The following is a 23,889-nucleotide window of genomic DNA, read 5'->3' as shown; positions in this document are numbered from 1 at the left end:
TGTTGGACAGGTTGTGATGACCCTGTGCCTGGCATGGAACAGAGCAGTGCCACCCTACCTGTGAACAGCTTGCAGCAGAACAGTGAATGTGACACCTGCAGTCCCCCTGTGGTCTGCCCATAATGCACAAATGGTGCAAGACAATCAGAGGATATGAACTCAAAAGGATTCTCATTCTTCCAGCTCTCGATTTCTGTGCATTTTCACATCGCTCCCTTGACCTTTCAGCTTCATGAGCCTTTGCCCACACAAACATGCCTAGAATTTATCAATCTCTCTGAGTTTCTTGCACTCTTCCTATTACTTGCTCTTAAATAATTGGAGTTTCTTGGTTTTCATCAGGGGATAAAACATCTCTTCTGTAGTGCAGTCACAATTTCAAAACCAACATGGTTCATTTGGAAGGAGTGGTGGCCATATGAAAGAAAAAGATGAGTAACTTCTTTTGAGATCTGCTGGATGAAGTAGAGGACAGGTAATTTGCAGCAATACCTGTCCTATACATGATCAGCTTCTCTCCACTGCAATATCCTTCAGCCTCTGCTGTATGGAAATCTGTAATTTTAAACAAATAATGAAAAGATAAGCATTAATACTTTCTTCTGTTTTTTTTTTTTTTTTTTTTTTTTTAATAAACGACTTACTCCTTTAAAATCTATGGCATTAGGATTTATCTCATTTCCCAAGATTTCCAAATGTCGAGGCTCATATGTAGGAGCATAGGATTTCAGTGAGATTAAATTTGTGATAGCGTTCAAGTCTGTGCTATCAAAATAGTGTGGCATGAAATTTTATAAAGGCTACAATTTTTTAAGATTTTTAAAAATTTATTTTAGCCTCATAATATAATAGGGGTTTTAACTTGGAATTTTTCAAAATACTGTTCTCAGCTACAGAGTATTGCTGAAACTCTTGAGACATAATTGCATAAAACCTAAGGTACCTTAATATCCTTTTTTAAAACTTCAGCTCAAGGTACTGTTTACAAAGGAAAACGTGCTAATCTGAATGATAAGGTGATGAAAAACCTTTGAAAATCTGCTCAGCCAATGTTAAAATGTCTCGAGTTCTGTAGTATCTGTAATGTTCACTTTAGAGATGTCATAACTGAGACATTCACAGGAGAAATAGCAGCAATTGGAAGCCCCTGGTTTTGGTGTTTTCAGGCAGTAAGGGGGGTATTACAGATGCAAATTAGTTCTTGAGTTAAACTGGGCATCCTGCAGGCCTGCAGCTCCTCGGTGAGGTCTGTCTTTGGTGTTTTTAGGGGATTGCCCTTGCTTTTCTGCACAACCACTGTGTTTGATTTGTTTTGCTTCCTATGAAAACACACTGTGATGATAAAAATGTTCCCTGGGGATCTGTGTGTTCCTCAGAATTACGTGAAATATGTGGAGTACTTGCAAGGCGTTGGTGTCCAGTCAGTGAAGCAGTGCTGGGAGCCCTGGTCAGCTCTGACAGAACCCATCAGAGCTCACTCCATTCTTGTTTATTTAAGGAATAAGGAGTCAGGTTAATTTAAAATGTCTGCTATGAATGCTCATAATGGAAAAATAAATCCATGTTCTGAACATCTTTCAGCAAACGAAAAATAAAACGTGTAAGACTGGGGCAGCTTCATAGAGTGAGTGTGGAATTATTAAATAGTGTAGGACATTAAATTAAATGATAGAAGGGTTAAATACTGGGCATCTCAAGCTTTTATGACTTTTTAAATGAGAATGAAACTGTTTATGAGTGAATTGAATCTTCAATTCATGTTGAATTGAAGATCAGCACTGATAAACAAGGTAAGTGAAATGCTTTTTGAGTACAAGTAAATACATAGGCAAACATCTTGTTTGTGACTTTTTTGTGCCCTTGAAGCATCAATGAAAACATTTTAAAATCATTGGATACTTTCCGCCGGATTTTTAAGTGTGTAATTTTCATGTCTGAGGATGCAATCAGTAAGTGCTGTTAAAGTTCCCGTGGATAGCTGTGGGACAGACTCATCCCCTAATTCCAGTTTAGATATGGGACATGTGCAGCTTCCTGCTCTAAATGCTGAGGCATGGAAACTGGGAGCTCAGAATTCAGGTTTGCATTCTCTGAAGTCTGTTTGTTATGACAACTATCAGTAGATAAATTTATAAGGACATGTTGATGAAGGAGTTGAAATGTCTTTTGTGTTAATTAAAATAACTTTTAAGCTTAAAGGCACTTCAAGGCCCAGAGACCACAACTATGTGGTCCATTCCCTAAAAGAGGGCAATGAGACAGACCATATACATAATAATTCCCATATGCATATGAACATTCAATATGTGCCCTCCAGAAATACGGGTCGGAAGTAAAAAGTGCTGCTGAAAGTTTTACATCTCAGTATTGTAAGTGGAGTTCTACAAAATTTGTGGCTAGATTGTTTTTTCCTGAACAGCACAGGTTTGGGTTGAGCAAAGCATTCACAAAGTTTCTGTTAAATGTGTAATATTAATTTGCTCACTCTCAAGAAGTTTCTCTCCCCCGCTCACAAAATACCCGAAACACATAGATTTACTAGAGAATTAATCGTATTTATGGCTGCATAAACATCTCAACATGTCAGAATAAGTACAGAGTACGTTATTTTACTTTAGAAATAGCTAACAGCAGTGTAATTACTGATTTTATCAAGTCTGTTAGGCAAGGCACTTGGTGCTTTTGGTCAAATTAGTTTCTAATAAGAATTAGCTACTAACAAAAGAGTCTTACTTTTCAAATGTTACCCCTTTTTTTATATAAGAACAAATTTTGTTGATGGGAACGTCATTATTGAAAAGCCTTCTCTCGGGAGCCAGAAAATGTGTCTATGGCAGAAAACTTAGTGCAGTGTGTTGATGCGGAATAGGTTTTGCTGTGCAGCACAATCAAAGCAGTGCCAAGGTATCCACAGGAGCTCCACTGAGTAATTTAATGTTGCTGAGATGCACTGCCCATAATGTATTGCTCAGTTAAAATGTTCTCCAAAGAGTTCACATCTCATTCACACATCATAAATCATATAAATTCTGCTTTAACTGATCTTAATGTCAGAACTCCCATTGCCGTAATTGGGGCAGGAGTTTCATACTATTATTTTATGTAAAAGCACATAAAGCGTTATAATTTAAAGTTATCAATCCAAAAATAAAGCCAGAACATAACTACTGGAATTTCAGTAATTCAGGCAATGGCATCACAGGGAGAACAAAGTGTGTGGGACAGAATAAATTTCTTCTCTACAATTTGTCTTTGGCAATGCATATAAAATGTGCTTTATATCTGAACCTTTCTGGAAAGTTTTCAGTGTTTTTGTAGGTAGGGAAACACAGTTCCTCCTGATAAAGTGACTCAATTTTTTTTTTCCTAATGCTGAGAAAAATTTAATCCTTTAAAATGTAAACATTTATTTACTTCTCATACTTCACAGCCATTTTCAGTTTCCACTTTTTACTTAATTTCTTTTTCCTCAAAAATACTTGCAAAAATCCATGTCCTTGTTTTCTCTGCCTTCCAGTTGACGTCTTAAATTCTTTCTCAAGCGGCAATCCTCATTTCTTTAGTGACCTAAGCCCCCAAATCTGCCTGTCTTCTGGACATTTTTGTTTTTAGCTGCTACTTTATGAGATCTGGGATTTTGCTGCTGTCTTTGGTTTCTATTCCTGACTCATTCTGGAAATCCAGGTTTCTATCTCAAGACTCCTCTGTTATAAAGCTACTCGTGCACAGTACAGTCGCATGTATGACCTGTGTGATGAGGACTTGCTTAGTAAAGCACAATCTCTGAAACACTTCAGTGTAGTGACATTCAGTTACCAGAAACGGGAGCTACTGGAGACTCCAATGAATTTCTCTTCAAAGTTATGAGATTTCAAAACTTCTCGCTTGTTCATCAAAGAATAGCCACAGCATGAGCCACACTTGTGAGTCAAAATCATCTTCTGACCTCACCCTCTTTCAAGTTTCTCCTTCTTGGTCCGGAGCCCAGGGCTGCTAAGGCTCTCCAGAGAACAGCTCACAGAAACTCAGCAATGGACAAATTGTGATTTTAGTTGCCATTTCCTTTGGAACACCTGAAAAACGAGCCTGAGCTGTGGCCATTGCTGACCCCACAGGTGTCACTGTGGTGTTTACCCAGGAAAGCACTGTCCCCAGGGAGGAGTGACTGCCAGGTCAGTGCTGTCCAGGTCCGGGTCTCTTCCAGCCAGGGGGATTGTGCCTTGCAGCTGTCCCTGTGGCAGCTGGATCCCTTGGGAATGGCTGTGCAGCATCCCCCAGCAGGGCTCTAGCAGCATGCCTTGCTGTTCAAGTGGAGGGCTTGCAGCATGCACAGGCAGGAGGTTCAGTCTGACATGCTGCAGGAGTTAATGGGATTTCCTGTGTGCCTCAAAGGCTTCCTGGGCATCCTTAGTTTGAGTGGTTCTCAGGGGAAGGCCTTTGACACCTACACAGGATTCCAGCAGGTTGAGCTGAAGATCATTAAGTTAGCAGATGAAAAGACTTAAAGCTGAAAGAGGTGGTAAGAAAGCCTAAATTTTCTGCCAATTTTTCTGGAATTGACAACTTCTTTAAGCTAGAGATGAGAGAACATATTATCAACACAATTAAATGGAAAAGAAATCCATTGTGCTATTTAGAGGAGAAAAAGAAAACATTTGCATTCGTAAAGAAATTCTTAACCATTATAATTTGCTACCTCAGGTTTTAGCTGCCTGAAGTTTAGAAATTGTCAATTAAATCAACTGACAATATTGAATCTGCCCTGGTGTCAGGAGTTAAACCTTCTAACAGTCACTTTTTTTTCTTTTATAATTCTTTTGTAATGTGTTATTTTTGGATCAGCGATATTTTCTAACTGATTTGAGGCAGAAACCATCTGAATTTTGCAAATACCATTGTAATGTGTCCCTTGTGCACGTGCTGCTTCCCACCCACTGTCCCTCTCCCCATGCCCAAACAAATGTCCGTCTCAGCTTAGAGAAAAGATGACTTTGCTCATAAGAGGATGGCCTCATACATTTTGTCCTTATTGTACTCCTGTTATTAAAATGCTCCTACACTGACAAAACCTCTGCTGCTTGCAGGTTTTGGGACTTGGAAGATTTAATGCACAGCCTGTGATTGACTTTGGGAAGTGCCGTGCAGTCTTGAATACACTGCACGAGCTCAGCAAGGTTTGGAGGTTCTAAACATCATCTGGGCCTTTCTCTGTGTTCATCTCTGTGCTCATGTCCGTGTTTCCTTTGGGGCTGTCCTTACGCTGACTTTCAGGACAGCAGTCCTGGGGCGCAGGGTTCCCTCAGGCTCTCAGGACGGGGTTGGTTTTCCTCGGCCGTGCTCAGGTGCTCTCGTGCCTGGAGCGTTTGCAGAGGGAGCACAGAGGGGCCCTTTCCTGGCACGGTGGTTCCACTGCATCCCACGGCTTGTGGTCACAGCCTTGGGTGGGACAGACCAGGAAATGCCCTGTGGACAGTGCAGACAAACTGTAATGGATCAACCTTGAGCTGTAATAAAGGAAGATTAAGTGCCTTATCCTAGATGGTATAAATTATTTATAGTATGGGTTTATATGAATGACTAATAAATTATAGGAAGGGAGGCAAGTTTGAAAAAGACAAGCAACCCACAGCATGCATATCTTTATGTCTTAACTAAATATGCTTGAATTTATGCAAGCCCTGTACTGATTCCAGCTTCCACCCAGCTAGGCAAATGCAAGGAAATGGGAGACAATAAATGCTTCCAGAGAAGATCTTTTGTGAGGAAGACAAAACTTTTTTTTTTCCTAGTTTTAGAGTTAATATCAGTGTGCTACAACTTAATATGCCTTAAGAGGGAAAAGTTTTTTTGTATAACTCTTACCTGCTGATTACCCAGCTTATTTGCTCATTTGAGCTTAACTGGCTCTGTAGTGCTCTGCTTTTTTAGTTCCTGAAACTTCACATACAAATCTAGGTATAGATCTCTTCCATCATCTTTAGCAAATGCAAACCAAGGAAAAGTAGCTTGCCTGTCACTTTACTTTATAGAATGAAGTGAATTTGCAAACATTGTGGAGAAGCATTGAAATATTTTTAATCATTCTTGCCTTTTCCATTGTAAAGGTAAAATGAAAAATTTCCACCTTATGTAAAACTTCAAAGAATTCCAGAAAGGATACATGTTAATATTTAAAATATCCTAACAAGTACTGTATATAATCAAAATTATGGAACTTTTTCAATAATGTGAATTCTGTTTTTCTTTTCTAGTTAAACATACAGTTTCATATAGCCAGAAAAAGACAGCATGGTAAAACGTTTTTGTTGTGGTGTTTAAATAAGTGCAGTGCGGCACTACTATGTTTTTGGAAACCTAAAATCTGACTCGTATATCCTGAAGTAGAATCAGTAGCTCAAATAAGACAAGACAAAACACTTCGAATTTTGAAAATTCTTCTTTTGAAAACACTGCATAGGGATAGGAAAATACCAGAGATTTGAGAGCTGTGTTAACCTGTGGATAAACACTGGCTTGAACCAGTCTAATATTTTGTAGTTGTCCTTTTGTCTCAGAGTAAGAAACTTAAAGTATTCATTGATCATGTTACCTATGAAGGTTTTTCCTTCATAATCTATTATTTTATGAAAGCCTGTAGAGTGGTTTCTGCACTTAGTTCTATGGTAACATTTTACCAGCCTTTAGCAGGGGGAATATAAACAACCCCCCAGCCAGAACACCAGCTGCTCATCTCAGGATTAGAGATTTCTTATTTTAAAGCAAGTATCCAAAACAGTGCAAAAGGATCAATAATTTTCATGATGTGAAAATATTCAAAGTGAGATCATCTGATGCAAATGAATTGCTCTGCATTCCCAAAGAGCATGGATGTTTTCCATTATTAGCAACATTTCCACACCACGGGTCACACAAAGCTTATATAGCCATAGTTTTTACATTTGGGCATGTATCTCCAAAATTCATCTCCAAGATAAGAGCTTGCAAATAATTTGATATGATTTATTAAAGAAATATGGATATTGATCTAGTACCGATATCCAACTGTGACGGACAAAAATTCCCTAACAGTTTAAAGTTAGCAAGTGTATGTTTATTGCGACGCCGGGTGGTGTGTGGGATAGCTCCCAAATACACACCGCGCCCCTCAGGTGATTACAGAGTCCTTTTATCCATACAAGTATTGAATACCCAAAATACAAATACATATTCATCATTTTGGTACATCCCATCCTCACTTCGTATGCTAATCCTTTCAAAAGCTATTAAGCATGCGTAGTTTGTTCCTTGAAATGGGTCGGTGGTCCCTTTCATGGGGAGGGGTCCCAAAATGAGGAAGTAAATGAAGTCTTCCTCATTCTGACCTTTCTGTCTTTTCAATGCAAATGTGACAAATGAACCTTGGTAGAACTCCCATTCCCTGTCTTCAATTGGTTTCAGAACAGAGGAGGCCCACAGTTGTCTTATGTTCCTAAAAGCTATTTCTCAGTTTCTATATTCTTCATTACAAACCCAGCTAACTGAACATTGTGTTGACAAGGAATCAATTATTAGTTAACTACTAACTCTTAACTTCATCAGGGCCTACTCATTTATTTTAATTAACTCTAGTAAGGCTTATCTCTAACTATAATCTTAACCCCTCTAAAATCTCTAAATTCCTTAAAGTTTATGTTTCAGATATATTATTTTGTTTTGCTTTATTCTTTTCCTCTTCCCAATACCAGTCTCTAAGGTCTAAACTGTAGCATTTGTTCATAATGTTCTTTTCTTTTCTTCCCCCCCAATATAATTTAAGGAATGATGTTGCTGCCACTCATTTGACTGGTGTTATTGCTCATTGGACACCAACTGGAGAAAGCTAAGGCTGGTAGAATTGCACTCACTGTATTCTGAGAGTTCCTTAAGTAAAAGTGCCATCAAAAAAAGTATTCCCTGGGAATCAGTAAGAGGAAAGTTTTGGTGCTTTTTGTGTTTATTTGCTTGTTTAGGTTTTTTTTTTTTTTTTTTTTTTTTTTTGGTTGATTGTTTTTTTTTAAAGAGCTCAGACCATTAACAGAATCAGGAGGAATGAAAAGCATCTGGTACTTGAAATTTGAGTTGCATAAGGAGCTCCCTTTTGATGTGAGTTCCTGTTTACTGTCTCATTATAGTTCAATTGCATCTGCCTGCAGTCAAGGGATGCCCTTTGGCTCAGTGCAGCCTGTGTCCCTCCGAGCCTGCGAGCCACACCTGAGTGCCACTGGAGCACACTGGTGTGTCTGCATGCTCAGGCAATTCACGTATTCCATTAATAAATACAGAATACTTCAACTGCCCTGCAAACCAAAATCCCAAATGCCATAAAAAGCTCTGAAATTGTATCCATCACTTCTCATTTTTCAACATCAACAAGACTTTTGGCCTTCATCTATTACATAAACTCACCAGTCTCTCCTCTGGCTGTACAGTCATTACAAGATAAAGAGATTTGAGATCCCTGTTTTCCATTTCACCTTTCCCTGACACATCCCCAGTTTAATCTTCCTGTTGCTTAGTTATTGCAAAAATGGGCAAAACTAACTACAGTGAAGATAAGTATGCTTTCTTCTGAAAGAAGATCTATTGCAACATAGGAATGAACTCAAAGCTCCCAGATTAGTTCTAGAATATAAAATAATTCAGCGTTGGAAGGATCAGTCTCCCAAGTCCACAGTTTCATAATGGTTAAACAAAGAAGCAAGAAAGGAAAAGAATGAACTTCAATTTGCCATAAATATATTTGTATGTTTTTCCCAAATGGCCAGTGAAAAAAAAACTTTGTTAATTGCCCACATTTACCTGTGGCCAGAGCCCTCTGTTGTCTTGGTGGTTTTTGCTGCTTTCTTCACAAAGGGAGAAACTTGAATCTCATTGATGTCTGGGGGTTTTACAAAAGACAGGGCAGGAAAGAGTTTAGGGTTCTATCTGTGGATTTTGTTTGGTTTCATAATTCTTTTTATTTATTTATTTTTAAATTTGGTTTCACTCTAAGTGTCAACTCTCCATCTTTGTGGTAAGTTCTGTTAACTCACCAGGTATTTTCCTCAGCATCTGGTACACACAGCTAGGTAATAGGTATAGAAATTACCTTGCATCTGAGTTTGCTGCAAATGGGGTAGATATTCCTTGGTGCAGTGCTCCCTCTTGCCTGGGGGAGTACATTCTTCAAACTGAAATTCATTTAGCTGTCACCATTGTATTCCTTATGTAGGAGTTCCAGTGACATAACATTCAGATTGTGCCTGCAGGAAGGAAGCTCAATTTATAACCAGAGCAAAGCTAAGCCTCTTACATTTCCCCCTTCCTTTTCATTTTGAGTCTTCATCCTTTCCAGTCAATAGGAGATGGATGGTGGGAGGAGTGTAAATGGAAAGGGTTCAGCAATAACCCTCTCACAATTTGACAATTTGATGGTGTAGTGTAGCCTCTCCTTAAAGTGTCTTTTTGTGTGATCTTCCTATGTGCTTCATGACCAAATATCCAAATGTTCAACAGCTGGATTTGAAGGACAGGTTTTTCCAGAAAAACTTCAGATCCCCTGGTTAAATTGTGAAGAAATTTTATTTTATTTTTATTTATCTATATAAATTATATAAAATTTTATTTATACATATAATATATAATATGTATATTATAACACATTTTATATATTTATTATATATAAATTATTTATGTAAATGATATATAAACTTATTTATATAAATTTTATTTATTTTATTTGTGCAGACTTTTATCAGTAATTAAAATGCAGACATTTGTTTTCTCTATGATGTACAAAACACAGAAATAATTGTAGGTATTGTTCCAAAAATCCAAAGTGAGAAGGTGACCAAGAGTTGAGTGTTCTCACCCACCCTTCTGCTTTGTGTCTTGTCAAGTTGGGTTTCTGGGGATGCCCTTTCCCTTGTACCAGGGCTTTGCAACTGAAAGTAATTCCTTCAAAATTATCTGAACCTAGTTAGGCTGACAGTTGAGAATACATTAAAAATATTTTGCAAATCGCCTTTTTATTTTGGTGTCTTAGTTGGAGGGATATCTGCAAATGTTGGTTTTCTCATCAGTGCAGTACAATTTGCATGTGATTTTTCTTTTGTATTTGAATGTTTATTGTAGGGATTTTGACAGTGGCTTTTGAGTAATACCATTAATATTGGAAGTATGTTAAATAATTTCTCTTTATAGATAAAACAAGCTGAATGGATATGAAACATAAACCAAATTAATTAGGCATGGTTTCTTCTCTTCTAGTGAATAAACACAAACCCTGGATTGAGACGTCGTACCATGGAATCATAACTGAAAACAACGACACTGTGATTTTGGACCCTCCCCTGGTGGCTTTGGATAAAGATGCACCTGTTCCCTTTGCAGGTAGGAATGTACATGAGCAGCAGCATTTGAGCCTATGCACTGCATTTTGAATTTATTGGCATTTGTAAGGAAGGAATTTCCATTGTAATTTGAAGGGCACATGTAAAGGTTGTGTTTGAGTATTCAGGACCTGACTGTTGGCCCACAGATCCTGAAATGAGGTGTTTCCTACACTGAATTTGTTGTGAAGCAGAACAGAATAAAGAGAATAATAATACAGCAGGCACCCGCTATCAATATATTTTTAATGAAAACACAATAATCGCACAATTGCACTTGAATTTGCTTTTATAGAAATTAATCATTGCATTTGCCTGAAGTAATAATACATAATTAATTTTGTTCAGCAGTAACAGCCCCTGTTTTTCTCTCTTCCTATTCTGCTCACTGGCTATGGACAAAATGTGTGACAAATACTTAAAGTTGCTTAAATCATATCTTACTTGTAAGCATATAATATCTTGTAAGCCCTTCGTAACTGTCAAGACTTGGACAGAAAATTTAATGGAATTTTTGAACATTTTTGCTCAGGTTGCTGTATGATAGATGTATGTCATATACAGGTTTGCATTTATATTAAGTCTATTTTACATGACACTTTTTCTGTCCTGAGTTCCTTAAGCAGCATATGGGACTTCTGCATGTCGAGCAAGTTCTCTCTTAAATTCCCTCTTTCATTAAAAATACTTCTTGAAGAAAAGAGAGAATAGTATTCTCTAAGATAGCTGCTATGAAGATCTTAAGATGGTGCAGTTACAAAGATGGTATTGTTTGAGAATCTTCACCTTTTCTAAGGAAAGGAACTGGTAAAGGTGTGTATCCTTGTTCTCGGGGAGTTGTCATGTTCAAGAAGCAGAAGACCAAGTGCTTGTCCAAAGAGCATTTTACAGCATCCTGAAAGAATTGTTCTCAGTCACTTTTCCCAAAAGCTTACATTGGCATCAGCTCCTACCCTGCCAAACCAGGGCTCCCAAATGGTTTTTATATATTGACCCCCATTTTAATATCAAGGTTGTTTGTCACATGTGGTGCCCAGTGATTCTTGGTTGCATGAAGATCAATTCCTGGTGAAAAGATGGCATTGTAATTTTTTACCTCTGTCACTGTGAGTGTTTCATCTTAGATTTGGTTCTTTTGCTTGCATTCCCTTAGGATCCTTCCAGGGATGTTAATCACATGCTGTTGTCACTGACACTGCAAACTCTGCTGACTGGGAATTTGTTAGCCTAATTATTTTCATCAGCTTTTACATTGGGAGAATCAACACATTTTTCATTAAATACTGATTTACTTTTCATGTAGAAAATCATTTGAAATACTGAACCTACACAGACAGAATGGCTTTTGTGATAAAGGTTGCATTAGACAGTAGTTTTAATTTAGCTTCTCCATTTATTGATTTGAAGTATTTATATTTTGAGAAGTATCTACTTCTTACAAGGGTAAATACTTTCTGTGTATTCTCTGATATTAATAGTTTATTTCCTGATAATATTTGGCCTCGTGATCTGCAGTCCAGGCATAATATTATAGTACTGATTGAACCCTTCATTCCCTTGAAGGGCCTGCATTCCCTATGTTTTTGGAAAAACCTCTATGCACTTTTTAAAAAACTCCTGTCTCTTTAAATTGTTGGAGGAACTAATTATTTCTGTTGTAGCTTTTGATTTAATATCATGTACTTTTATTTGGTTTCATAATATCATTAATTTATTTAAGGTTTTTATGGAAAATTCAATTTGCATCATGTATTTAGTAGGAGAAACTGAAACAGATACAAGTACAATATTAAAAATATTCAGTAGCTGCACATTTAATAGTGTGGTAATGTGGAATATCTTTTATGGCCATATTTTATTTAAATGTGGAAATTTCAATTATATCATACATCAGTCTTTAATTGTAACAGAGAATCAGAGCTCCAACAGTTCCTTTATCAACAGCCTGTTGATATTTTCAGTATTTTCTGCAACTATTGGAGAAGAAAAATATTCTAGTGCTTGGAAAGTTCTCCATGTTCTCCAACCTGGCTATACTATTGTTTTCTAGTTATTCAGTAGTCAAGGTTTGTTATTTCAAATCTAGTTCTCATCTCAATGTCTGTATTTTCCAAATCTTTTGCCAGGCAATCATATTTATATGGTTTTCTTATTTCATCTTCCCCAACATCTGTTCATTGAATACATTTATCTACTAACTTGTACTATCTTATTCCATATTTATATGATGCTGGTGAGGGTGTAGTTCTTTTGGACATGTGCTTAACTTAGTCCTTGTGTTTGCACCATGCTCCTTGCTGCTTGTCCTGGCACAGGTAGTTCACGTATTTCGTATTTTTCACCTGGGCAAATAATTTTTCACCATGCTTTGTTACTAAGAACTAAGCTGTTAAGAGACATTTGCTATTCAGTGATTCTTATCTGCCCTTAGTGCTTTGATATGCTTTCTGAGCCCATTCCTATGAGCTCCTTTTTTTAGTTTAAATGCTACCTGTGGCACAGGCCTACTCCAAACTGCAAACAGTGTTTGGTTTTCACTTATGGAAACTTTAACTTTTTTCCTAATACCTCTGTCTTTTTTTCATCACCATGCCTACTAAGGTAAGTCTGTCAACCCTTTCTAGGAGTGCACACATTATGGTGCATGTCAAACCTGAGTGGTCACAGGAGAAAATTACTGTAATCTGCACTTTTTTTTCACCTCTATCTAATGTTTAACCTCAAGGGTGATGACAGGAGAAAAAGGAGTCTTCTGTGCAGTTACCTTCCTGACAGGTCTGTGTTTCCAGGAAGGACTAAGGAGAGAGTAACAGGACTAAATGTGCCTGTGAAAATGCTGGCTGTCAAATGTGGTCAGCATTTTTCATAACTGGAGCACGAAGACTTTCACAAGATTGCAATGAATGGCTTTTTGTGTCTCTTTATCTAATGAATTTACTGTGAATAATTGAAGTATACGTAAAGTCCTGGTTCTTAAAATTATTATGGTATAAGCATACCTCACTTTATTTTTTTAATGCAATTGTATTTTTTGTCTCCTAGCTTGGAAGGAAAGCTTGAAAATACCAGTATAAGCTTGTAAGTGTGAGCAGTTTCAGATCAGCAGTTTTCCATATTTCAGTTCTTCAAGTCCTGGCCCAAAAAGGATTTTCACAGACTGGTGTTGTAATACAACTGAACTTTAAAATAACTAAACTCACCATGGCATCCTGGAGGCTTTTGCAGGGTATTGGAGACATTCCCTGACCCTCCTCCCCTCCCCTTGGCCAAAAAATACCCCCCAGAAAAGGAAACCCTACAAAATCCACAAAGAAATTGTAACAGTTCAGGCTTAGGGGTAGTTTGGCTAGAAACAAGGTGGGATCTACTGAATCAGTTTGTCAGGATTCTGTCCCTCACAAAATGCTGTGAGATGATGGACAGCTTTTGGAAGAGACATTTACCTGCATTCCAAGAACAGCAACTACGTTTCATCAGCAATGCTGTGCAAAAACAGATCTGTAAGGAACTTCAGGGTGTCATCAGTCCATGCTTCTGCCCAAGGCAGGCCCCTTGTCATTCCTGAGAAACAGCTTTTTGTCCTTATCTTACAGATCTGTAGTGGCAGAGATGCAGCAGTTTCCCTGGGCGATATATTGCACACTTCACCATATTCCTGGTTTCTCATGAAGCTTGGTCTGAACTTTCTGTACAGTGGTTTTAGCCTGTTGGTTTTAGTCCTATCCACAAGGCAGAGCAGATTATTTCCACTCTTTTTGTGCAGAAGCCTTTTATGTTACTCCCTAAAAGCACTAAAATCCTAAACAGCCTGGTGTGGAGGGGGTTTCTGCTGCTGGTGGTGTTTTCTGAAGCAGAAAAACAGGAGGCAACATTCAGGGTATCGCCGGCCAGGGACTGTGTACAAATCATGGACGGGACGGGAGTGCTGAGGAACGCGTCTCGAGCTGTTTATTTTCCAGCATCAGCCTCATTGCATTGCATGGTTATGACAATGGGAAAATGCCAGCAGCTCACATCCCAGGCAGAAGACCAAGCAGCCTACCTTTTACAATTTACCCAAAACCCTAATTTTAAAAATTCCCACACAGGGCAGTGAGGTGATGGATGTCCCTTCTCACCCTAGAAGAGAAGAGCTAAACTTGTCACTGCCCTCATTTTTGGGCTGATAAAGTCACATTTGAGTGTCTTGTGTCCCAGCAAGGCTGAGCTGGGTAATTGTACCAGGGTGAGCTTGGCCCATGACATCTTCAGCTATTTTATGCTTTTGATAATTTTATAGAGAGTCTTTCTTAGCAAGATCAGAGGTCTGGCTCCCCCCAGACAAGTAATTTGTGTCTCAGAAGCAGTTCCAGTTCACACCTCCTGGGCAGATGGAGTCCCAGTCTCTGACTGTGTTTTGGCTGTGCTAAAAGCACTGTAAAGAATAAGGAGGCAACAAAACCAGCCATGAAGGGTGCCTGCATATTCACTAAACCACAAGATGCAACCACAAACTCTCCAAATCTTCTTTGTTATTTTAGCAACTCAGAGGAGTGTGCATTCTCAGCTACACCGCAGCAAATCCAGCACTTGTCAGCCCACTTACACCCAGGGACTGAACACAAAATCCCATTTCTCTGTTTCAGACTGTGAAGCTGTCCAGCCTCCTTGTTTGTTTGTTTGTTTGTATTGAAAAGCAGTGGCATTAATAACAGCAACTGTCCTTTTGATACAACATTGAAAATACAGAAGTTATTCTAAAATTGTCCTTCTGAATATTATCATTTTTACTCACTGTCAGCCAGACTTAGAACACGAGTTGGTTTAGGGTGCCCAGAATTCATTTGTGTTAAATATTTCTCTGTGAAAATGAGGCATGATCAAAAAAATATGACGAGCAGGCAAAGCCGTGGAATGTTGCAGTTGTTTATAACAATTTTTTAATGATTTTTAATTTCTACCTTTCAAGCTTACATTTAATACTGTAGCTTAATTAGTTAAGACTTTAGCCTTCAAAGGCAAAAAACCTAATCTCTTCCCAGTGATCCTAATCTAAGGTAAAATAAAAGATTTGTAATAGCACAATTAATTCTGGGGATGCTGTTTTTGACTTAAGGGATGCTGCTTATCATCCAGTCAAGTTAAGAGTGATAAACATGCTCAGGTTTCAGATTTAGAATGCACCAAAAAACCAATCACTCTCACAGTGACCTCTGTTAGTCCCTGAAGCTCAGAGATGAGGGCTTTTCAATTTGGTTATTTTCTGTAATTGCCTTTCTTAGTCATTTTTACAGCTCTGAAATAATAGTAGGTGCTATCAGTGTGTCCAAAGAAGACTAAAGGGTCAGGGATTCAGGCAGTTCTGATGGAACTTTTAGTGACTGCTGAGGGGTCTTCATTGCAGGAGAAAGGGGCTAGGGAGAAAATGAGAATTACATGCTTGGGTTGGGAGTGAATGCAAGTTCCTCCTGACAGATAAAATCAATAATGAATGGGAACATTGAGATACTTCATTACACCTAAATATGCTAAATTACTTGAAGGTAGAAAGAAGCAAGGAAAATAACCAATGAATTCCAGTCTGATGATATCCACTTGGACTTTTTAAACTACTTATGAAAAAGAGTGATTTGAGATACACTTGAATTGTTTCTGAGTAGTTTTCTTTATGTACAGGACTCGATCTTTGGAAAAATAGGGCAGGATATTACAGTGGATCACAACCCTAGACAACAGGACAGGGACAGAATCTTGTCATTTTATAATCCTGAAGTGTACTAAATAACCATTTAAGTTAAAAAAAATGGTAAGTTAAAACAGATTGTCACTGATGGTGCCAGGAAAATAGTGAGAGTTTTTAAACTTTTGGGCTATTCAGAACACAAGAGAGAAACCTGAGTGGGGAGTACTGGAATTGCTAAGCCTATTGGTCCGAAACTTTCTTGCTGCTGTTATGCTCTGAGGATGGATGTAGATTTTGTGTCACACTCCTTTGAAACTAATGAAGTCTTGCTGCATGAGAGCCATTGCAATGTGCCTGAATCTGCAGCTGAAATACTAAGTCATTTATTTCAATGAACTAGAAACACTTCTATTTTCAACAAAATATTTTAAAAGCTGCAGAAACTATTTTGTTGAGGTGCCATTTTGACAATTTTTTGAGAACTATTTTGTTGAGGTGCCATTTTGACAATTTTTTGAGAACTATTTTGTTGAGGTGCCATTTTGACAATTTTTTGAGGATTATTTTGTTGAGGTGCTATTTTGACAATTTTTTTTCTGCAATGAAGCATTTTAGTGTGAATTAAGATGTAACTTGCTTTTGAGATGTGACTTTTGCTATGGAGTTAAGCGTGGTTTCTAAACTTTTTAGACACTCTCTAAAATCAGAGGTGGTTCCTGAAGGATTTCAAATTCTGAAAGTCACAGGAAAGACATCATAGGAAACTGATCTGTTTGGGGATAAAAAAGGATGAGGACTAGTTATTTTCTTATGGTTTGAGTGATACATAGAGGGTTACCTGACGTCTGAACAGGCTCATATATTAAAAGAAGTGTGAGCAGCTGAAAAATGTAAAATTGCTCTAGTTATCCCTCATCATTAAAATTGCAGTGGAAATCATAACTGCTTAGGTTTTTACAATTTCAGGTAGAAATGAATTTTTCTAACATGTATTGATATAAATGAAATTATTTTAAATAACTCTGCCAGCAAGCATAACTCCAGTCTGTTAAGAACTGGTGAGCCAGTTGAAGCAAACAAGAATGATACCCCAGGACATTTCCTCTTCTTGTTTGATTCTCTTTATTATTTGATATTCAAGAAGTAGTAAACTTGAGCTGCTCACTTCTGCTCTCCAGTGTGTGTGAAGAATCCAAAATCTGCACCCATCTTTACTTCCAGTGTTGCAGTAACAGGAGGGACCCTCAGAGGGAGGGATGAAGGAGCAGAGTGAGGACTCAAAGGAAGGAACAATCTGAGTCAAATAATGGAAATTCCACTCTAATAACTTTCTTCTCACTTTCATTCCATCTGTGGTCCACCCATTAATTCAATTACAACTCTCTCCTTTACATAAATAATTTCTTTTTATGTGTGAGTTACTGTGTTGTCATGTTCCTAGGTGAATATGATGAAAATCAAAAAGGATTGCTTGTAAAAGCATGCAGAATTCTTTATACAGACTTAGAAAACTAATTTATAATGCCAGGAAGTGTTAGTAATGCAGCAAGTGGAATCGGAATATTCACCACTTAAAAGTTTACTGCAACAAATTTGGCACGGAAGGATCCCACCTTGCTTTAAAAATAAAATCAAACGTCTTTGAAATGTTTTCCTCAGAATGGAACTACTTGAGTTAATGTAAAGCAGCAGGGACAAGCCACTTGCTTGTAATGGTTTCTAAATATTAAAAATGTTTTAAAAGAGCAGCCTGAGTAGGTAATTATTTATTCTTTTGAGCTCCTTGTGCTTATTGGTCAACAATTCTCTTGTGGAAGGAATAGATAAGACCCCCCACTTTTCTTTGAACCTGCTTATTTCCACTCAACTGAAAAAAAAAAAAAATATTTTTCTGGACAAGAACAAACACTCCTAATAGCCTGAAACTGCTGTTGATCCCTTTTCTTGCTAGGGCTACCTAAAAATGCATGTGATGCTACTTTTATGAAGCAAGAAGAGGAAGGAGAATATAAAGAATTCAAACTCTGGACAGGTGGTTTAGGTCATTGATTTTCTGCTCAATTCTCCTGTTTCTAACTGTGTGAAATGGATCAAACCAATTTGTTCTCCTGGCTTGTGGTTTCCTCTACTGTCCATTTTTCTGTGTTTAGATTATGAAAACACCTCTCCAAAGTGCTTTTATCTCAGTGACTGTGGAGCACTGAGCATCTCTGAGTGCAGCCCCAGCACAGTGAGGATTTGCTGTTCTCAGCTGTTTTCTGTTCCACAGCCATTTATGGTACAGGTGTGTTTATAGGGGATGTAACAGGGCCACCAGACTGGCACATAGCAATTTTGTTCAGTAATTTGGAAACAACCTCTCCATTTATAACTGAAGTCCAGTGCTTCTCTATTAAATGGACCAAGTCTTTATATTATTTTAAATGTTGTCAGATGTCAGGATGACTCTTGTTTCTCAGACTGAAAGGCACTGTAGAAAGGACAGTGGAGGCAATATTAGATTTTTTTTTGTTTGTTGCCTTCATTGTAGGGGTGGTGAACATAAACATAATAGAGTTGAGAATGTTTTGAGAAAACAATATATAATTTGTGTTAGGTTTTTGTAGTATCACACACTCTGCCACTGACAGAGACTCTGCTCCTGCCCTGGTGGCAAACAGGGAGCTGCCCAGCGAATTGGCTCAAGCCAGTTTAATCAAGGAGGACATGCTGAGCTAATCAAGTGATGGAAAATGGGCACCTGATCCCATCCACACCGCTCCAGTCATCTTTCCTGAGTGCTGTATCCTTCTCTGGGATTCTTGCTCTGTGCCTCCCCCCCAATGCCTTGTGTCAGTCTCAAGGGTTTCACTGATTTGTTTGTCACCCCATTCCACAAAACGCTGAGCCTGAGACATTCTGTGCTTACTGAAAACCCAGGAGGGCATGAACAGACAAATATTGCTAGGTATGAAGTGTAGAAAAATGTGTTATAGGCACTTATGATGCACATTATTGCAAAATTTCTCTTGTGTAATAGCAGCTTTTGGACACAATTAACCAGCATATGCACTTTGTATCCACACAAACACTTGCCTTACATTGAGTTTGTAATAAAGTATTTCATATCATAGCTCACTTTCCCTCACTTACAGCACTGTCTCTTATGAGAAGTTTAGAAAATTATACAAAGATTGAGAGAAAAAGAACTAGTTTTTGGAAGTGATTGGTTTTTAGTTACTTCATTGACTGTGACTCCAGTTAGTTGGTGTGCAATTACCATGGTGATATAAGCAGACTGCAAAACAAACCTACATTACTTTAAATATGTAATTTTTAAATATTTGATTTTTTTTAAATTCATTATTTACTCTAACTTACTTGCTCTTTATATAAAGTTTAAAAAAACAGAAAAATAATTTGGGTTAACAAGTGAGAGTAATTGCCAACCTGTTATAGGAATCCATCTCCATAAAAACCTTTATTTAAATTTAACTAATTTCCTTTAAAATTATTTAGTTAATGAAACTTAAATTTAGTTCAAGCATTTAAAATTAACTTATTCCTGTCACATGACAAAGAAATTTAAGTAACTGTGATTCTGCAGCAGTGGATATAATAACCATAACATGTCAGGCCTAGTGTGTTTTGTTGTTGCTGAAAATTTTCAAGTCAGGTTGGTCCCTTTTTAACCAGCTGCTCAAAAAATTTCTGAAAGACTCATTGGTATTTGATTGATTTGTTAGTGCCTGTGACAGATTTAATGGATATTTCTGACAAGATTTCTGCTCCTTACTCCTGCCTGCCTTGGAAAGCTTCCAGGTGTGCTAATGAAAAAAAGTCATGAATGAAGGCAGGAACAGTGAGCCTTGTATTTGGTGTGGCATCCAGAAATTAAATATAACACTGTAATTAATAGGTGTGCTAGAATTGAAAGGATGACAGCAATTTAGCATCAGCTTTCAGATGTTTTTGGATTACAATACATTATTTAGGACAGCAAAGCTTCTACATCCCCCCTAGCAGCTTCCCTGGAGCTGGGAGCTGTTTCTGCACGGCCTTTTCTCCCAGGGCTTCACCTCTGCAGCACTTCACTAAAACTGGACACAGCAAAGGGCAAAATCCTGCAGCTCTGTCAGCTCAAATGGATGTTTGCCCATTTCTGCCTCAGTGCTGTCCTTGTGTGTGGGAACTGGCTGCTGTGTGGGAGCTGCCTGCTAGAGCAGCAGCATGAAAGGCAGTGGGAATCATGTGCAATGAAAGAGAAATCATGTGCAATAAAAAGCCCCATACGCTTTGTGTAAAAATTTTGATTAAAAAGTGCTTCCTTGAATGCAATTTGCTCCAGCTGTTGCCATCTGTCAGTTTTTCAGTGCCCTTTAGAAAACACATCACTGTTGATTTTGGTCCATCTCTCTGGGGCTGCTGCTATAGGACGTGCCACATATGGCAGATTATCAGTGGTACTGCAGGAGCCAAGGGCTGCTGGGTGTGGGGCTGAGCTGATGGGCTGAAAACAAAACAGTCCTTTGCTTTAATCTGCAAGATTCAAGTAGCAGGCCCTGCCTACTGTTTACTGCAAAGTGCTTTTCTATGCTGCATGTGAAAGCACAGCAGAGAAATCCCAGCTTTCTCCAGAGTCCCCACGTAATTACTTTGCTTGGTGTGGTTTTACATACAGGGAAAAGTTAATTTGGTTAGAACATTTCTTGCCAGTGACTGTGGCTTTATTGAGCAGCATTTTATATATAGAAATAATCTCCCTTGTGCTGATTTATTTTTAAGTTTTTTATTTCAGTATCATGTTATCTTCATAGAGGAGAGGGAACGAACATTCGGGGACAAACACTTTCACGTGTGTCTGTCTTGATGCTGTGACTGCAGCTGTGGAGGTGGTGGCCTGACTTCCTGAGAGGTGAAAAATAAACAAAAAGGACAGTTTCTCAGACAGCAAGAGAATTTTTGGAGTAAAAAACTCCAAAATAAATAATTCTGAAAATGTATTTAATGTATTTAAATGTATTAACTAAACCCTTAAGTGAGAAAGCTATAGATCATCCTAAAATACGTTTTTAATTCTTTTGCCATGTCTTAAGCTGCCTCAGCACATGGAGATTTGCTGAGGTTTGAAATAACACTGGAGGAGGGGCATTAGATAAGCAGGTGAGGCACCTGGAGCCACAGGCTGGGTACATTTTGGCGTTTTCAGCATCAGTTTCTGGAAGGACAACACTGTCATGGTGCAGCTAAGGTATTGCTTAAATTTGCATTGTCATTAAACTTAGTCTGTATTTTCAGTAACATTTTGCTCACGGTGCAATTTCTGTGTGAATTGGTCTGTGACTCAGAATAAGGGACAGAAGTACAGCTACTGTGCTTAAATAACATACATTGTTTAAAATAACATACAGTTTCCTAGGAGTTTTTTAAACTGCTGTACTGAAGATGAAGTTAGATGATGATGACTTATCTTCAGATTGCAAGTTTAAATCATATATAAATAATGTCAAATATTTATTAGTTCATTCTGGGATGCCTTTATTATAAAAATGGGAGATTTTTAACTCTGTTTCTATGATAAAGATGTAAAAATCCAAACGATCAGAAGAGAAGTGAATGTAGATTTAAAACATGAAAGTTCGGCTTTGAATGAAAAAAGAGAAAGCTGAGTCATTGTTTCCTAAAACTGATGAGAAGTAATTTAAGGTGCTGAAATAAGCATCTGAAAAAAGCAGATGTTATAATTAACTTTTGAGATTGGTAAGTCAGTAGATAAAATCTAGGAAACAGAAGCCAGAATACACAGAAGGAGAGACATGCTGAGCATTCCAGGTAGTTCTGTGATTGCTACAGTCATAATATTTATTCTGAGTTTTTATTCATCTCAAAGAATGTTCAGATTCAATAGTATTTTGCATATTAAGAAGTAATTACTATCTTTCACTATGATTTACTGAAAACTCTGTTGGGTTTGTGATATTGCACTGTGGCTTTCTGCTTTCTGAGTGCACCAAAGCTGCTCTCGTTGTGCTGGCTCTTTAGTTGCCACTTGAGTAAAACTAGGCTTTTTAGGAGGCTTGCATTGGTCAGAATTGATCAATTTTTTATCTGGAAACCAAAATAAGTAACTTATCATACTTCAGGAGGGTGCACAGAGCACAAAACTAGGGCATAGGAATTAATATTTCAGTGTTCTGCACTTAAGCCACTATGTGCTGTTTTGCTGATGACAATGGGAACAGCAGAGAAAAGGAGGGAAAGAGAGGAATGTTCCCTTTTCTCCATCAGTTGTCAGCAAATACCTGAACTGACTAAGGCTGTGATCTGATAGCTGGTGTTTCCACCTCACCTGGCAACCAGTTTATCCACACACTCAGTTAATTATGTTCTTATTTAAGAATTGTAAGTTCATACAATTTCTTCTTTGAGCCAGGGTACATATCTGTAATTGTTCTTAGAAGGAATTAGAGCCCAGAGGACTTCAGAAATCAGAATTTAATTCTTTCATCTGACACAGATTTTGGGCAGTCAGTTAAGAAGTGCCCAGGTTGATTACCATTCATCATTGGGTGTCCATCAACATCAGTGAACATCACTGGAGGAAGCTGTTGAAATAAATGACTGATATTAATATAATTGCTGTTCGTGTTCCCTGTACAACCCTGATGACTATAATGTGTACAGTACTTCCTCTTTCATATTCCAACATTCGTCTGAACTTCTTCTGCCTTGCATTTCCTTTTGGTTTGGAAAGGTGGCTTCTCCCATTTTCCAAAAGCATGCTTGCTTCCGTTTTAGGGCCCTGTCCAAACTGGTCAAAGTACAAGATGCATGTGTATATTCATCTCCTTGAAGGAAAAATTCTTAGCGACTCAAAACCCTCAGAGTGTTTCATTTTATTTACAGTGGGCATTCAAAAGGCATAGGTCAGTCCTGAGAGGGAGCTGTTTGCCTCTCGTGGCTTATTGCAAATTCTTTAATTGTCTCATTTGATAAGCATTTAATTTTAGATTTCTTGCCGTTTTGTTTATCACAGTCTGTACTTCAAATAGAAATTAAAGACAAAATTCTCATGTGATTTTGTCTCTCAAATTATTCCAGATTGTCAGTGCATTAGGTCAAGAAAATGCAAACTGCAGGGCTGGGCCTGAGCCCTTCCTGCAGGGGACAGAGAATTCTCAGCTCTTCATTATTTGTGCACTTCAACAGAGATGACCAAGAGATTATACACAAAGGCTTTGTCTAGCTCTCTCTGTTTCTGAGTGGTCTTAACCACAGGCAATGGAAATACAGTTTTCATTTTTTTGTAGGCTTTTAAAGTTAATTGGAGGTTGCCTTTTCTGCTGCGCCACAAATAAATACGTGTGTATTTATGGTCTGGTTCCTGTCTCTTATTTCTCCTGCCACACAGTACTGCAATTGTCACAGGAATTGTGATCTAATAATGATCTCATCACTGACATTAGCACCTTTGACTTGCACTGACACACATCTGAAGAGGATGACTTGTGTCAGGGCTGTACCTATTGGCAGCTTCTGCTTTCTGCTGCTTCCTTCTTCCGAATGTTTTTCAGAAAGGAAAAATAAAAAGCTTTTCATTAAGACACTCTATTTATTCTTGGCATTGGAATAGTCCAGACACCATTTGTGCACTTAATAGATTAGCTCTGGTTTATTAAGAAAATGGACACCATCAGTTTGAAATAAGTCAGATTTTCATCTACAATGAGTTCTCACTGCTCTGCTAAAAGACTGAAGGCAATATGAGTCTGGCCACACATGGGTCTGGCCCAACAATTCTTTTCTTGTTTACTGTCCCTTCTAATCAGGAAAGTGGCTTTGTTTTAAAAAGCCCTTTTG

At 38.0% G+C, this 23,889-nt stretch overlaps 1 protein-coding gene across 7 annotated transcripts in view; it reads left to right on the top strand.

The window, feature by feature from the left end:
• Nucleotides 1-23,889, top strand: part of CLSTN2 (calsyntenin 2) — a 324,249-nt gene that overhangs the window by 112,769 nt on the left and 187,591 nt on the right. For 5 of the 7 annotated variants that reach the window (XM_068201285.1, XM_068201287.1, XM_068201292.1 and 2 more), the window contains exon 2: nt 10,267-10,389. In XM_068201285.1, coding sequence (XP_068057386.1) covers nt 10,267-10,389 — 123 coding nt within the window. Of the gene's footprint in view, nt 1-2,013; nt 2,080-4,476; nt 4,520-10,266; nt 10,390-23,889 lie in introns of those variants that run through there. The other 2 variants (XM_068201286.1, XM_068201288.1) reach the window with 2 other exon arrangements.

The sequence above is a fragment of the Anomalospiza imberbis genome, chromosome 10, assembly GCF_031753505.1.
Source record: "Anomalospiza imberbis isolate Cuckoo-Finch-1a 21T00152 chromosome 10, ASM3175350v1, whole genome shotgun sequence".
Taxonomy (NCBI): domain Eukaryota; kingdom Metazoa; phylum Chordata; class Aves; order Passeriformes; family Viduidae; genus Anomalospiza; species Anomalospiza imberbis.
Note: the sequence above shows the minus strand (reverse complement) of the source record. Positions and strands in the feature narration are given on the sequence as shown.